The 15,896-nt window shown below is 32.9% G+C and overlaps 5 protein-coding genes across 9 annotated transcripts in view; 2 read left to right on the top strand and 3 right to left on the bottom strand.

The window, feature by feature from the left end:
* The window catches only part of LOC106100366 (zinc transporter 9), a 5,366-nt gene extending 3,686 nt beyond the window's left edge, over window positions 1–1,680 (top strand). Inside the window, exons 8-11 of the mRNA XM_013279194.1 lie at window positions 396–530; window positions 779–853; window positions 929–1,042; window positions 1,345–1,680. Of these exons, the coding sequence (XP_013134648.1) occupies window positions 396–530; window positions 779–853; window positions 929–1,042; window positions 1,345–1,389 (369 nt within the window). The 3' untranslated portion in view covers window positions 1,390–1,680. The remainder of the gene's footprint in view (window positions 1–395; window positions 531–778; window positions 854–928; window positions 1,043–1,344) is intronic.
* A 2,113-nt stretch (window positions 1,681–3,793) lies between these two features.
* On the bottom strand, window positions 3,794–7,685 carry LOC106100429 (ufm1-specific protease 2). Of its 2 annotated transcripts, none has more exons than XM_013279279.1 (10): window positions 7,607–7,685; window positions 7,150–7,371; window positions 6,785–7,012; window positions 6,431–6,604; window positions 6,149–6,254; window positions 5,738–5,884; window positions 5,431–5,553; window positions 5,051–5,312; window positions 4,560–4,813; window positions 3,794–4,195 (listed from the first exon to the last, which is right to left on the bottom strand). In XM_013279279.1, the coding sequence occupies exons 1-10, from the start codon at window positions 7,643–7,645 to the stop codon at window positions 3,984–3,986; spliced, it is 1,767 nt and encodes a 588-aa protein (XP_013134733.1). In that variant the 5' UTR covers window positions 7,646–7,685; the 3' UTR covers window positions 3,794–3,983. The 2 variants fall into 2 exon arrangements, with proteins under 2 accessions (XP_013134733.1, XP_013134734.1); XM_013279280.1 differs by having other exon boundaries at window positions 6,155–6,254.
* Window positions 7,686–7,969: 284 nt separating this feature from the next.
* On the bottom strand, window positions 7,970–9,446 carry LOC106100431 (exosome complex component RRP43-like). 3 transcript variants are annotated; one of them, XM_013279283.1, is made up of 5 exons: window positions 9,144–9,446; window positions 8,898–9,009; window positions 8,527–8,821; window positions 8,320–8,449; window positions 7,970–8,230 (listed from the first exon to the last, which is right to left on the bottom strand). In XM_013279283.1, exons 1-5 carry the CDS (start codon window positions 9,158–9,160, stop codon window positions 8,005–8,007), a joined length of 780 nt encoding a protein of 259 aa, XP_013134737.1. In that variant the 5' UTR covers window positions 9,161–9,446; the 3' UTR covers window positions 7,970–8,004. The 3 variants fall into 3 exon arrangements, with proteins under 3 accessions (XP_013134737.1, XP_013134736.1, XP_013134738.1); XM_013279282.1 differs by having other exon boundaries at window positions 8,898–9,072; window positions 9,144–9,445; XM_013279284.1 differs by lacking the exon at window positions 9,144–9,446 and having other exon boundaries at window positions 8,909–9,001.
* A 347-nt stretch (window positions 9,447–9,793) lies between these two features.
* Window positions 9,794–12,752, top strand: LOC106100434. 2 transcript variants are annotated; one of them, XM_013279286.1, is made up of 2 exons: window positions 9,794–10,521; window positions 12,501–12,752. In XM_013279286.1, exons 1-2 carry the CDS (start codon window positions 10,221–10,223, stop codon window positions 12,638–12,640), a joined length of 441 nt encoding a protein of 146 aa, XP_013134740.1. In that variant the 5' UTR covers window positions 9,794–10,220; the 3' UTR covers window positions 12,641–12,752. The 2 variants fall into 2 exon arrangements, with proteins under 2 accessions (XP_013134740.1, XP_013134741.1); XM_013279287.1 differs by having other exon boundaries at window positions 9,798–10,521; window positions 12,334–12,752.
* Window positions 12,753–12,790: 38 nt separating this feature from the next.
* LOC106100365 (pericentriolar material 1 protein) overlaps window positions 12,791–15,896 on the bottom strand; it is a 13,775-nt gene continuing 10,669 nt past the window's right edge. Inside the window, 3 exon segments of the mRNA XM_013279193.1 lie at window positions 12,791–13,187; window positions 13,672–15,244; window positions 15,589–15,686. Of these exon segments, the coding sequence (XP_013134647.1) occupies window positions 13,080–13,187; window positions 13,672–15,244; window positions 15,589–15,686 (1,779 nt within the window). The 3' untranslated portion in view covers window positions 12,791–13,079.

The raw sequence follows: 15,896 nt of genomic DNA, 5'->3' as shown, positions 1-15,896 counted from the left end.
GAACTTATGGAGGGAGGTGGGCAATTAAATATAGTTAGTGCCAGCTACTCGACTGATATTTTAGAATGTCCTCTAGATTACAAAAAGGTTGGGAACCCCTGGACTATGATCGTGTGTCTATTGATCAACCTAATGTATAGAAAAGATATGTTTAATGTCAACCAACCCGCCGCTCACCAGTGAGGTTGAATGTAGCCTAGTCACCCCTAACCTTGGGTAGTCTCCGAACTCCTCGGAACGTGAGCTGATCATGACTAAATTCATCCAATGTCAAAAAGGATCACAAATGTTTTATTTTTATTTCTATGCAGGAATAAATCATACAGTGCCCATAAATACTCGTAGGATTATATAAATTATTTTATTGAAAAAAAAACTAAAATAAACATATGTTAATTGCAAATTATTTCAGATCCATTCCACAGGAACAGTTAGATGAAATAAATAGTGTACTAGAAAGAGATTTTATGATCAGGGCTATACATGATGTGAAAGGGATAGACATAGGAAGCAACTTGATAAGATATAAAGTAAGTATTATATTATTTTCCACTGCTTCCTTATAATAACATTCATATTTAAGTACTTCATATATTTTCATAATTATCATCTTCGTCCTTATAATAGACCCGTAGGGTCGGCGCAAAAGGTTTATGTCCTCCACATAACTCTATCATACATCATCTCAGTCATTACTTTTGATTATGTCACCTTTCACGCAATCTGTCCATATTTTATTAACTTTAATTTGAAAATAATGTTTTTATTTGTATTATAGGCCGAAGTTGATTTCGACGGTCGAGCTTTGACCCGATCGTATTTAGAGAAACACGATTTAAATTCATTGTTAGAGGTAAATTATTTCATTATATTACAAAATGTAATGTAAATATTCATATATGAATTGTTTATAAATGTTATGATTTAGGATATAAAGAAAATCGAGACCATAGACAACGTAGAAGCATTCCTTCTGAAACACGGCGAGAATATTGTGGACATGTTGGGCGGAGAGATTGACAGGATAGAGTTGAAATTAAGGGTAATTTCTTTAATTAACATCTATAAGCTATTTAATTTCGCTTTTATAACACGAACATTACGAGGATATCTTTTAGTTTTGACTAAAGACAAACTGCCACTATACCACGCTCAGATTAGTAAGTGGTAATTACTAAAGTATCTCTACAGTTAGGTGTTCCCTTGAACAATTACGACTCTTGCAGTTTGAATTTTTAAATTTTACCGAGTCTTATATTGAAGCAAGAATAGGGGATTTAAAATATTCTGTAAATACAGTATATTTAAAACAGTTTAAAAATAATAAAATTGATTTTTTTACAGAAAAAGTTTCCACAAATACGACATTGCGATTTGGAGATTCTCTAAAGCAAATGTGATCTACGACCAAACTCCACTTTATCGGTTTTTTATTTAACTAACTTATTTTTTATTGTTGAGATATAATTTGTAAGCCACCGTGTACACAATTGTTATTATTTAAGTATTACTATGTGAATTTTCACCTGTAACCATATAAATATAAAGGATTATTATTCATATTTATTATTAAATTCGATTATTTCTCTGTTAAACTGGTTACATAAAGGCCTGTCCCACCACTTAAAAATGACGTCACTGTCAAATATGTTAACAAAATCCGGTATTTCCATCACATATTTGACACATTGTGTTGTTAACAGACAATTTACAATTTGGTGGGACAAGCCCTTTATTTTGTATTTTTTAAAGTACAAATATGTTAACACTGTACTTTTTCCATGAAAATAACAGTAGTTAATTATTTGTCTAGTTTCATTTCAGTTTTACTTATACTAGCCATAATAATAATTTTTGATTATTATAATTGGTAGCTATATAATTTTTTGGTTTTCACTGTCGTTAAGACTTGATACCTCTGCAGTGAAACCCTACCTTAATATCGCTTGTGTATTTCACAGAATTTGGAGAATTAAATTTGAAAGAAGTGATTCTTTTCAACACGGATGGGCCAAATCAATTCTTGAAAGTTTAATTTTCAATAATTTCTCGTATTTATTTAATTAAATTTTATCATCTGACCCTTTGATGGCAACTGCATGCCGTCACAAAAACCTGATTATTCATAGTGATAGAAAGATATTAGGAAATGTGCCTTTTAGGCTACTTGATGTTATTGTAGGTATGACAATATTATCTTGGTTACATGCGGAAATACTTGTAAAAATGTACTGTTATCTTGACTTGTTTTGGTACAAGTGCTTCGAAAAGTGAAAACGGTATTCTGACTTGCGTTTCAAAAGTGAACGTAGGCTTAAATATATTTCAATAAAATGTATTTCAGCTGTACATTATGTATAACAATATTTCTGTTATTTAACTGCCGTGGCTTAAAGTACAAGTATGATAATATCTGCCGTGCTTATAGTTAACCACTATTAGTACATTAAATTGCGCTAAACACCATCACACAGTTAAACTGTACAGTTGAAACTGATGTGTATAGGCAATACTGAGAACTGTAGCTCAACTGACAGTTAAAATTTTGTTTACTTAGATTGAACTGTACAGTCTGACTGTTTTATTATAACTGAAGGTGTAAGCTTCATGTATTTATGTACCAGTGCAATAGTTTAGCTTATAGATTCGTCTCAACTTAGAACTCTGTGATTTTGTTGTATATAATGGTATGTTTAAGAACTAAGGGTGTACCTTTTGTGTACAGATTGGTGTAAATAAAATAAATGAGCTTGATTTAGTCTTTTCTTATTATCAACATCTCTCTTATAAAACAAATTAATAACGGCTTAACTCACGTATATGTAATCTTCCGGTGACGGAACCGACTAGTTCCATTAGCCGATTTTAATTCGTTTTTGATAATGTCTCACGAAAATCAGTTTAATCTCAATTATATTTTTTAAATAATGACGTTTCTGTACCGATGTTTGTTATGATGTTAAGTTAGCCCGTACACTACAATTTTTTAACGCAAATCGTTTGAGAGTTATGCGCCAATAGCCTAATGGTTTGGGGTACCGACTACCGATTTTGTGGTCGAGGGTTCGAATCCCGTCATTCGAACATATCGTGAACCATATCCTAGCACAAGCTTAGTTAGAACAGTTAAAAGAAATATTAGTGTTTTACCAAAAATCTAGTATTTAAAAAAATACTGCTTTCCTCATTTTTTGCGTCCGCACAATATATCATTTTTATACAAATCACTAAAGAATCGTTTGGAGAGAAAGGAAATATAGTTTGAGAGTTTCTGCTTTTTTTATATAGTTACTCAGCTTTTTTCTGTATAGTTACTCTTTTTTAAAATAGATAACTTTCGAATCCATTTTTATTTCGTCTGAATTAAAAATGAAGCAATGAATGACTAAGGTTTAAATTTTTTCCGTCATAAAATAAAATTAAAAACAACTTCAAATTATAACTTTTAATCGGTATAAAATATAACAATTTCATTTAACTTACACATTTCTGTTGTCTCAGTATTAAAATACACATTAAACAAACTTAATATTATGCAACTCAATATTTTCTCCATTTGAATTATATTTAGATATTACTATTAATAAGTAGTGCAATTTAATCTATAATGGTGCCATAATATTAAATGGGTTAGATTTAAATGACCTCAAAGACCTCATTCAAAATACATCCATCATCCCGGAACCACAAGTCACTTCTGCTAAGTGGATATAAGAGGCATATTCTATCTTTAACTAACATCTATATGCATTTCAGTATATTATTGGAGGGAAACAAACACAACTTCCTGTTCTTTTGAGAATGGAATACTGAAATCATGACGTAACATCCAAATGATAAACTATAAACATAAAATAAAATCTTTAAAACTGCCCTTAAGTTATACTCAAACTGTTGCACTTAAGTTTCCTTTGTAACTAAACATGAAAAGCCATGTAGTTTAGAGTTTAAACTAAAAAGAAATGCATATAAAACAATTATACCTAAATACAAGGTCTAGTTTGTGGCAAACAGAGGTTATAGTGAGCGGTTTTGTTCCAAAAGTCTGATGACTTCCAGCCGCACCAGCCTTTACCAACAACAGTCGTGACGTCATCAGCGCCCGTGTAATGCGGGTCCAGGATCAGGTAGCGAGTTTCGTTCTTCTCAGAGTTGTATTCAATACCTAAGATTGTATGAGCTAATACTCCGCCCCCTAGAAACAAAACAGTGTTGAAAATAGGCTTATGGTCACATCTCATTTTATTTAAATACTTTTTCTTAGTATATCAACAATGCGAACGATTGATATCCGTACAAGATATACCAACTGCTACTCTTTTTGTCTCTCTCTTTCCCTCTCTCTCCCCATTTCTCTCTTCATAACTTGTATCCCTTATGTTTTCTTTGTTAAATATTTTCACGATCCAGTCTCTAAGTATTATAATTGTGACATTCAACATGGTAGAAGTAAAACATACTTTTACATACTTCTAGGAAAACAAAAAAGTCTAAAATTTAGTGTAAAAACTTCTTGAACATTAATTTACTATTTTTCGCAATATGAAAAGAAAACTCACCAATCATAATAGGGCTGCCATGCGTTTGAAAGTGATGTATCAACTCCGGCGTGTAACTCTGCAGCTCTGCTCCGGTGTTAGCAAATATTATCCTAGACTGAACACCAAGGATAGTCTCCAGACAAAACATGACCTCAGTGGAGCCAATCCATTGCCGAGACCCTATGAATGTGGTTGGTTTATCGCCAATGTCCACAAGACACTCTTGAATTTCTCTATGTGTTGGTATATTGGTTGTGTTGTAACCTTGATATCTACAACAAAACAGAAAATTATGTAATTTACAAAGTTTCGTCTGAGGTAAAAATTGACAACTTAAGTAACATCCTGATAATAGTTATTTAAAACTTTTTAACTTTAAATGCAGAACTTTTAATTAAAGAAAGAATAATTATTTTGTACGCTGTGATGACTGACTTCCTATATAACAAAGGTCTGTTTTTACAATTTACATTTTATTACATTAAAGTATGAAAATAAAACGCAATTACCTGAACCAAGAAAATATTGTTTGCATTGATCGATAGGCACAACCCCATCCATCATCATTAAAGTTGTCGTGCATATAATGGTGGTAAGTGTACCTTCCCCTTACTAATGCCACTGTCACATGCGGCGCAGTAGAGGGCGGCGGTAGGGCTTCATGAGGATTAACAAGTCGACCACCATACGTAGTATATGCATTACCTCGTCGGAATATAGGCTTGTTGGTAGGCAGAGCTAATTGCTCATGTAAGTACATTCTTTCCCTTTCTACAATCAACAAATCAACATTACTCAATAAATTACCGAAGCCGAATCAGTGCCCAAGTTGGCACATCAGGGAAATAAGTACCCCTAGAGTCAACTCAAATGCCAAGCATATACATACCCATGCTCTCATCGGGAATAGCTTTCGGAACAACTCGCGTTAAGAAATGTCCAAGCTGTTCGGGTAAATAATGGAATGTTTCAGGTAAACGTAATCCAGCTCCGTCACCAATACCTTCTTGGCCTAAAATACAGAAAACTCTAAAGTTAAGACCCATACAATAAACTAAATAGTATTGTAGACTTATTATTCCTTAGCTTTTTTCAGATCTATGACTTCCGTCTATGTAAAAATCTAGACTCCAATACAGTTTTACATTATTTTAATCATATTAAATTTTGAGTCATAAGCAAATTAATTTCCATACCTAGTTGTTCAAGCAGCACACTCTCCAGCAATCTGAGCGAGCGACACGCCGCCTCCACTAATACTGTGTACAACTCTGACAACTTTGTGTTACGATGGATCATTGCTAATGTATCCACTTTCAATGGCATACTGATGCAAAATGCAGCTGAAAGATAAATAAATTATAAATTAATCTATCTTATATTTTTGCTATAACACAGCAGAACCATCACTTTCGATACCTTAACTAAACTAAAAACTCTGTTGATATCAGTATTCTTAAACTAAATGTGAACATGCATTCTAAATATAATCTGTATAACTAAAAAAACAGAAAATAGGGTACATAAACTATAACAAAACTAACTAAAACTATCTATAAAAAAATACTATACAAAAAAAAAACAAATAATGCAACCATGCAATTTACCCTTACGTTTTCTTTGTGTGGTCATCATTTTAACAGCAGTTTTAACTAATTTATCTGATAAAATATCCTTTGTTGTCTTCAGAACTAAATTGACAGGAACTATATCCTGAAAATTGTTACGCAAGATGTCACTAACATTATTTTCAAGAACTGCTATAACTTAGATTTAAAATTTAATTATTTTTATTCATTATGTAACCAAGTGCACAATCACAATTTTACTAAAATTAATCTTCATTAAAAAGTTATGCAGATATTATAATTAAATATAAGAAGACACACCAAAGAATGAATATTGAGTTTCTTCTTTTTAGTTGGTTGCTCTGCACTCATGGAGTCTATAAGTTCTCCAATGTTTGCCTCAGTGCTTGTACCAGTTACTCCAACATCTGATGCAATCCCAAACAGATATACAGCTGTACCATCTATGTGAAATGATACTTGACCGGAGGCTATCTGCAATTAATTATGTTGGTTTAAAAGGCAATAAATTCCAGCTTTAATGTAGACGTCTCCTAACATAATTCAAGAAATAAACCAAATTCTATCTTAGCTTAGATATATACTGTTAATTATTTTCTAAACAAAGATTTTGCAAACTCAAGTTTATAATCAATAGATTCGCGTGTAGCTTACCTTTTTCCTTTTATTCTGTAGTATATTCTTCACACCAGCTATAGTTGCCTCACAAGTAAGAGGTAATATAGTATTGAGACGAACATGCAGAAACTGTTTCCATAGCTCGTCGTATTCCATAACCTCATAGCTTGTCTCCTCAAACTTGTCATGCACCAAGAAATGCGCTTTTATATCTTTCTCTTTACTAATAATTACAACAAGAGGATTGTCTGTTATATCTACATCCTAAAAAACACATAAATTACAACACTTATCAGATTTTATTAATCAATTTTATGGAAAATTTAGATTGTAGGACTACGCAGTACTTTTAAAACCAGTTAACAGTGGAGATGTGGTAAAAAAATAGAAATAAACTTTACCTGGAGTATTTCTTTTGTTTTATTTTCTATAGCTAAACATTCACTGAATTTAATAACACCGCATAGTTCTATCTCTGCGGGCAAATTGAGGAGCAATTGGTTATACGCGTTCTTTTCCTTATCAAACAATTCTAAACTCAATCCTACGACAAGTAGGATACCATCGTACATAAGTCCGTACAAACATCCTGTACTCTCTGCAGTATCTATTTGAGACAACCTCTGAAATCATATGCAACAAACCCAGGTTAAATTACGCATTGATAACATTCGTAATTATGATAAATTACAAGCAAAGCGATCCGGCGAAGTTGACTCCTTTGATGACGTATGAAATGAAAAACGCATTTGTACTAATATTTTGGAATTTAAATACAGAAATTGGCAAAGCATTTAAGATAAATCAGTATGTATTGTTAACACTATATGTTAATAAGATAAAAAATTAAGAAATTACCTCAATAACATATTTTGATATTTTGAGACGTGGTGACATTTTGAATGAGTGTTGACATATCGATGTCAATGTCAAATGACAGAACCCAGATTGCCATTGTCACCGCATTTTTTTGTTTTCTAATCACGTCAAATATTTATTTTATTTAAAATCATAAAACTATTTTAACTTTATTTCATAACATGCTGGTCAGATCTTCGAGTTTAGAGGGTAGAGTTTAGGACCTGCATGTATAAAAAACCAACAAACTACCTTCACTAAGATCTAGGACAGTAGTAGGTTCTACAGCTTCGGTGTCAGACCAGACTGACGAAATAGGAACCTTCACCTTTATCAAGTTTGAATTCGATTGAAAAAAACAACTGATTTAATCATTTTTTTATTATTATAAAATACTTTCATTGATCTTTTTTTGATATACATGTGTCTATAAGTTTTTCTACAAGCAGAGTTCTCTCTTTTGCTAATTTTATAGCCTCCTTTTCCTGTTCAATTGAAAGTGTACCACCTCCAGACTTTAGTATTCCACACAGGAATCCATTGTTCCAAGAAATGGTAACATTAGCACCATTGCCACCGCACATCTCTTCTTCAAAAGTGTTTGGGTCTGTTAGTAATATACTCCTGAAATTATAGTATGAAATTAGAATAAGAGGAATTCTGAGAACTACTTTAATTTCTTAAGTCGAAAAAGTAATAATTGTTTTACAAACCTTTCACAATTTGGAAATATAGCAAAACTTGTAGCCACTGGTAAACCATTTACTTTCAAGGATATCCTATTGTTTGTATCAACTTTGATTTCTTCTGTTTCTGGATCATATGTTACAGTTGGTAATGTCACTAGAAAAAATATGCATAATGAAATACCATAGACTACAAAAATGTTATATTGTAGAAAATATGTAAAATATGCTTACATGTTTTGAGGCTTGCAGTTAATGCTGTTATACAAGCATCAACAACATTTCCATCATTATCTAGACACACAATATCACAATACAGAACCCAAGCCAGTTTGTCGGAAACAATGCATAAGTCTTTTAAATTCACAAACTTTGAATTATTAATAATTTCAGATACAACATTGCTAATGACTTGTGCATGATCAGAAGGTGGGCCTGGTCTGAATTTTGATGAGCACAATGGTACCAATTCAACATTTGTTACCAAAAATCCTGAATCCGGATCCTCAGCTTTAGGTGCCGCCAATTCCTGAAATGTTCAGTAATAATTTAGAGAACACATATATTTTCCTAGCTAAAACATAAACTACTATCACTACTATTACCAATTTGGTACCACAAATGATTGTTGTATTCCCATATTTAACAAGTCCACTTGTTTCAGCTGATTTTATTGTGTTGATATTAAGTTTTATATTACGATGTTCATCGAACTTTCTTCCATCAGGTCGTACATTTCGTTCAATATAAGAAGTGAAATATTTTACCGGGTGAATAACTCTGAAATTATGTATTCAAATGAAATCAATATTAAACAGTTGTTAAATTAAGTTCAAAATAAAGTAACAAACTTGTATATTTCAGCCATTTCATGTATGTACAATTTACACGGTAACAATAGTTTAATAGATTCAGACTGATGAGAGTTTCATGTATAGTAACATATAATTTTCCTTTGATAAAATAAAAACATAAAACAAACACATTAATGCACGTCTAATTAATAGGAGCTTAAGGGTTATAATAATCAAATGATTGGATCTAGTATCGTGATAAACTAAGAATGTACAAGAACTAAATTAACGCCAAACATAACCTAGAAGATTAAAATTGCCAAAAACAACAAACAGCAATGTCTATCACTGTCAACGTTAACTTCAACAACACGACATAAGCGGTCGGATTCACGCTCTCTTGCTTTAAATAAAAATAATATTCCATTTTATGTACATGTTTGATGTTTAGTAAGGTCATGTAAATTAATTTCCATTTTTTGTACGATTCTTATTTAAAAGTATGTATTTATTTCTTTAATTAAATATTTTTCTTTCCTAAAATAAATTCAAACTTAACGACTTTATGTCCGTCCGTCGGCAATAGGCCAGTGGAGTTGAAAAGATGCAACGCCAGTCGGTTGCACGGACTCACTGGCGCAATTTTGTGCTCAAACTATGCCAGTTAATTGACAGTCCAGTTATTGTACGCTACTGACCAACTGTATTGGCCAAATGTCAACCGGACATTAAAAAGTCAAGAATCGGAAGTAGATTTAGATCCGATCTGTATCACAGAGTACTTTGTAACATACTGGTCTGTATACTCTATATTTGTATGTATGTCTATGACATTCTTTGCTTTGATTTGGCTTGGTTGGAAATAGTTAGGTTAGAAACTTAAGAAATAAAGTAATATTATAGAATTAACGTTAAGACATCAAGCATAAACTTGTGTTCATTTTAATCTATACAACTTCCGATTATTTACCCTTTGTGACGTTCAAAAGTTGTTTATATATCTTAAAGTTCCTGTAAGTTGCAGTCTTACTCTGGTTACTGAAGTTTCGAATATATAAAACCCATAAAACGTTAACATTATCATACAAGAGCTTATATCCGAGAAGCATTATTAAGCAATTTTGCAAAACAGCAATGCCAGCTAGCAGCATCGACTTGTTTCACATGCAGGATGCCAAAAATAATTTCATCGCCATGCGACCTGCTCCAGTTTGCAGTGATACTAATCAATTAATGGGTCATTGCCAGAATGTTCACATATCTAAAAATTGCTACTATGGCTTTCAAGAAACTAAGAATCCAGAAAACATTTACAATACGGACTGCGAAATGAAGGAAGCACCAGTCATCAATGAAACGGATTCTTCACCAAAAAATGGCAAAAAGCGATGTGCAGAATATTTCGTCTATCCTGAAAGCAAACGGCTGCGAGAAGGTAAATATATTAATATTTTTTCATACAATTTCTCATTGATATGTTATGGTCAACGCGAAAGTGACGTCACAATGAGTCAACGCTAAATTTATTTCATTTCAATGAGAAATCGTAAAACGCTAATGTATGCACTTCTATTTATAATAAATGAATCAGCTCTGCAGAAATAAAATGGTATATCATCATAGTGACATACATTTCAAACAATGCAGCAGGGATATAGTGTAGTCACTTATGTGGGAAGTCTTGTACTTTACAAAGAATGAAATAAATATTATGAAGTTTTGTTGCAGTTTCAAATTTCCTGTTGTTATAAGCGTTACAACATATGTAATGTTGTGAATGCACTTGATAAACCTGTTGCATTGAAAATTATTTTTGGGTGAATATTAAATTTTTGAAGTAAATAAAAAATTTACCATTGACATAAGTTCTATTGCTTCATTAGTTAATGCATGCACACAAATTAATTATTTAAGTAGTTGCAAAAATCACAGTTTTAGAGTCTTACAATCCAAAAATAATTTAAAACTTTTGTACCCATATATTCAAATAGATAAACACTATTTCTCTGTTATATTTTGATAATGAATTTAAAAATACTTAAAACAGCAAAGAAAATAATAAGTATGGTGTACACAAGTGAGTCAATGCAAGGTAAGTCATGGGCAAAAATGATAAATATAATTTTAAGAGACATAAAATGTAAAGTATGGTATTTTTTAAATATCTTGGTGAGGTAATGCTGCACAGTATCCTATTGCATCCTTCAATTACACCTCCATAAAAATTATGTTCTGCATAGGGACTTATATAGAATTGCAAAATGAAAAAAGAGGAATTTGAAAAATACTGTACTATTTTAGTAATTTAACTTCATATTTAAGTGACTTTAGTAAGCTTAACTTCCACTACTGAAGTGTAAAAAGAAACATTGTAATCTAAGTTTTTTAGGAAGAACTCATTTCAAAGGAAAAACTTTACATTATGACAATAGAAAGTTTATCAAAGTATAAAAAAAAACAAATACTGTAAAACAGATGAATTTAAGTGTAAGTTAATTTTTCACTAATGCTATAATTATAAATTGTAAGGAAAAACTGTTTATGAAATAATCTTATTATAATACAGTGAAAGAGAACAGCTTAGTAGTGAAAAATTAACTGCATAATTTTTTATGTTTGTACATTTTTATTTTGTACCTAAGCCAGTATAAATAAAGTTAATTGTTAGATAGAAGAAACTGGACATATAGACAGTGCCTTTTGTATTGTTAATGTGAATTAAATGTGTTTTAAATGAAAATAGCATACAAGTATTAAGCTTTTGCGTGTCATAATAGATCAAATGTTTAATTTCCTTCAGCTGACATTATTTTATAATCCAATAGAAAAAAATAATACTTTCAGGTGTGAATTTGTGGAAGTTGGAAATAAGTCATGTTTTCTTTTTTAAATAATTTAGTGGTTATATGTTTCTCAACCTGTATGTGGCTCTGTATTGTATTATAATTCTCTTTCAATCAGTAGTAATTGTTAATGTTATTGATAGGTATAGTTTGAAAGTTAAAACTTTTGACTTTAAATAATCAACTTTCTGAGAGGTAATAAACTTTGGAAATTTGTTTAAATAAAGTACAGGTAGTATAGTTCTGTATGTTGATAGAATGCAAAAAAGTGGCAAAGTAACCATCAGATTGTTTTTACTTCAGTACTTTTATTGAAGAAATTTGAAATGGCAACACAACTTAATCTGAGGCTTCCCACTTTTGGCACTTGAGACATAGAGTGATGAAATTTGACTTTATTTCAGAGGGTATGGTGCCAACGACCTCCACCCACAATCCGCGATTACTACGACCAACTCACAACAATCCAGATATATCTCGTTGTCTCATGGTCCATATGATTTAACAAAAATATTAAATTCTCAGAAAGATGACAAAAAAATTAATTCAGCAATGTCCATTTTATCTGCAGAAGTACAAACAAAGAAAAATATTGAACCTGAGACAACTGAGAAAGCAAGCATTCATTCAAGCACAGAAGATTTACTGGAAAACCTTTATTGGAACCTGCATGGAGGACATATGTTTCATCTATGTTATGTCTGTGACTAATATTAGTGATAAAGTGTGATAAGACTAAAATGAAGATATCTAAATTGTAATTTACTATGTTTTTGTTAATACAAAGTTCTTTAGTGATTTAAAATAAAGCATACATAGGAGAGGGGAAGCTTTTTATTTTTATAGCAATAAAACGCGCTGTTTTGGATATATGTAATGTTTATTATATTAAAATAAATATGACGAGAAAAAATACAAGATGTACAGTTTAAGAGATATTAGGAAAAAAAAACATTAAATTTTAATTGCAAAATATGCCAGCAATTCCTGAAACTTCTTGGTAATTTAATCTGTAAGAAAGAAAAACTGCAATTAATTTCTGTCCATTTTATTTTTTGTTACAGATGCTGATGAAGATCTAATAAGATATAGTTTCTTTCAGGCTCCACCTAAACAACATTGGAGCTTAAACAGTTCCATGTTTAGGTGTTTAGTGATTATTTGACTTAATACTAATATCACCTTTTTGCTTTTCAGATGTTTCTTCCATGTGCAGCCGTGTTGGCACACGGTCAAGCCCGAGCCACTCTGCTTCTGCCTTTAATATAAACATATCACAATTTTATATTCTATTTTCGATATTTAAATTTACTTTTCATATTAACTGATAGCAAATTGAAAACTATTTTCTGTGTAAAATTATTATCAATTAGTTGTGATGTGATACAACTGTAGCCAGAGACTAAGAAGAATAAAGGATTTGTAAATTACAAAGTATTTTTCTTTTAACCCTACTGTTATTAAGTAAAAATGTGAGATGAAAAGACTTAACTAGAGTGTGAAGAAAAAAAATCATTTTATACTTTTGGTTTTTATGAACTTTTATTTATATCTAAAGATTACATGTTGGCAAGAAAATTTGAGTACAAATATAACAAATTAATAAAATGATTAGCACATGACACAGAATGTTTTCCTGGATAGTGGAAAGAAAAGTAATGTTAACATAGGAAGTTCTACGTATTTTTGTTAACACAATTAATAAGGGGTAGACATCTACAGTAGAGAACATGTTGCATTACCTCTGTGGGAGTGACTTCATCAGTGTCCACCACATCGGGGAGGCCGTCTGCGGTGTTGGACACCTCGTCGTGGCTGTTCACGCCGCTGTCCCCCATGTCTGCGGGGCAGGTCTGATCCGCCTCGGCTAAATCACCATTGTGCATTTCAGAACAATTAATGAGATCAACTTTATCCTCTTGACTACAACGAGCGCCGTTTTCATTTAAATCCCCTCCATCGATATCCATGTGAACATGTCCAGGCCACATCTCATACGGACAGCCATTCAGTTGGTGCAGTTGGGTCTCGCTGGAGCTAAACAAGTTCAATGAACCCGCGACATCTTGAAGTATAGAAGTTTCCGAGATTTCGCTCGTGAGGTGCGCGGATTCATCGCCGTCGCTACTACCAGAAAGATACAGCGACAAATTCTCTATAATGTCGCTTGATATGTCACAGACTCTCATGCCCTCGTACTTTGACAATATTTCTTGAAGCCTTTTCTTTGACTGTTTGCTATCCGGCGCACTGTTGAGTATGAGAGATCTCAATGCATCCAATAGCTCAGGTGTGCATATCTCCTCGCCTCTCATGAACAGGAAACGAACGATTTTGTTGTCAATTTGCACTGAATTTGTACAAGCATTTTCAATGGAATGGGAGCTACATTCATGATACCCATTACCCGTATCTCCAGATGTAACCGCCTCGGCTTCGGAGCCTTCGACACGGTCATTGTTTTCACTCTCCATAATAGAACTGTACTGAGCTAGTACATTTCGTATGGATTGCAAAACCTTTTGTCTCAATGGATCAGAACTTATCAGTTGCAGTTCTCTAAAGAGTTGTATCAAAAAGTCGGGGTGAGATTCATTGACTCCGATCAAGGTGGTCACTTCTGAATAAACATTTTCTCTCAAAAGGTCAAATAATTTTGAAGTAGCTTTTTCTTGTACCTCGCGACTGGTAGACGCCAAATTAGGGTTTGGCGTATCTGTAGTACTAGTTATGTTGATGTTACTAGTTTGGGAAAAATCTAAGGTGCAGTTCCTTCTGTTCGTGGAATTTTTCGACGGTAGCTTCGCTGAGGACTTTTTCTTTGAGTTTGTGGAGTTGTTCAAATTGTTTGAATGCGACTGTATAATTTCTGGTATCGGATTTGTGATGTTTAGGTTCCTGAATGTGGTTGCGGTTTCCTGTCTATTGATGTTTACATTTGAGGTGGTAGCTTCGTCTACATTCCTGGAGTGTGAAGGTGCGTTTGCTTCGGCTTCTGTGTTTTGGTTCACGTTTAGTACATCCGGGGCGGAGGAAAAGGAGAGCGATCTTTCGTAAGTGACATTTCTTCGTGGATGTCTGTTTGATGGTTCGTCGTTGTGCAGTTGTGCTGGCGGCGGTGCGGCGGCTTGCGAGGTGGTCGCCGTGTTAGTATTTCTCTTGGGTGTGATGGAGGGCGAGGTGGAGGAGGAGGTGTGGTGCAGCGTGTTGTGAGACCTCTCCACGAGCGGGTGCGGGTTGTGCGCGGAGCCTGTACCTAAGTGACCGTCCGCATTGGTCTTGCTGTTAGCTGAGAGGAGGTTTTGACGTGAATAACTGTAAACAATAATTAGATTTGTTAACTTTTACCTGGATAAAAAAAAATGCATATGAAATTTTAAAAAATTAGCACACTTTTTTTAGTGTAATGAAAAATGTGTAAAGTTTTTGAACAAGCAACATTATAATAAAAACAAATAAAAGTATAACAAAGCTAAGGGCAGGGACACACTCACACAAGGCTCACCGAAATGTATATGTCGTCTGCAGTGATAGATACTTAAATATAAAATATATAAACTATAATAACATAACTAGGTTTTCTAATATCTGAAATAGAAAAGTATGTATTATGATAATTTGACAGTTATAAAGAAAAAAAAAACTTGTAATGTGGTTACCTTCGGAAGTTGTCCCAGTAGTTGTTGGCGCGGTTGCCGGGCGGCACTTGGTTGTTGAGAGTGTGCGACGCTGTCTCCGCGCGCCAACGTTCCTCCAACTACATAAAAAAATAACTTTACTATTATTATAAAGAACTAGCTTTCGCTCCCTACTCCGTCCGCTTGGAAATAAGAAAAACAAAAGTAAGTAGCCTATGTATTCTAACATCTATGCCAGATTTTATCGAGATCCGTTCAGCCGTTTAGGCTACAAACTCTAACAAACATCCATCCATCTAAACTTTTGCATTATATTAGTATAACTAAAG

Source organism: Papilio polytes, unplaced genomic scaffold (genome assembly GCF_000836215.1).
Source record: "Papilio polytes unplaced genomic scaffold, Ppol_1.0 DF824047.1, whole genome shotgun sequence".
Classification (NCBI taxonomy): domain Eukaryota; kingdom Metazoa; phylum Arthropoda; class Insecta; order Lepidoptera; family Papilionidae; genus Papilio; species Papilio polytes.
The sequence above is the reverse complement of the archived record's forward strand: the minus strand, read 5'-3'. Positions and strand labels throughout refer to the sequence as shown.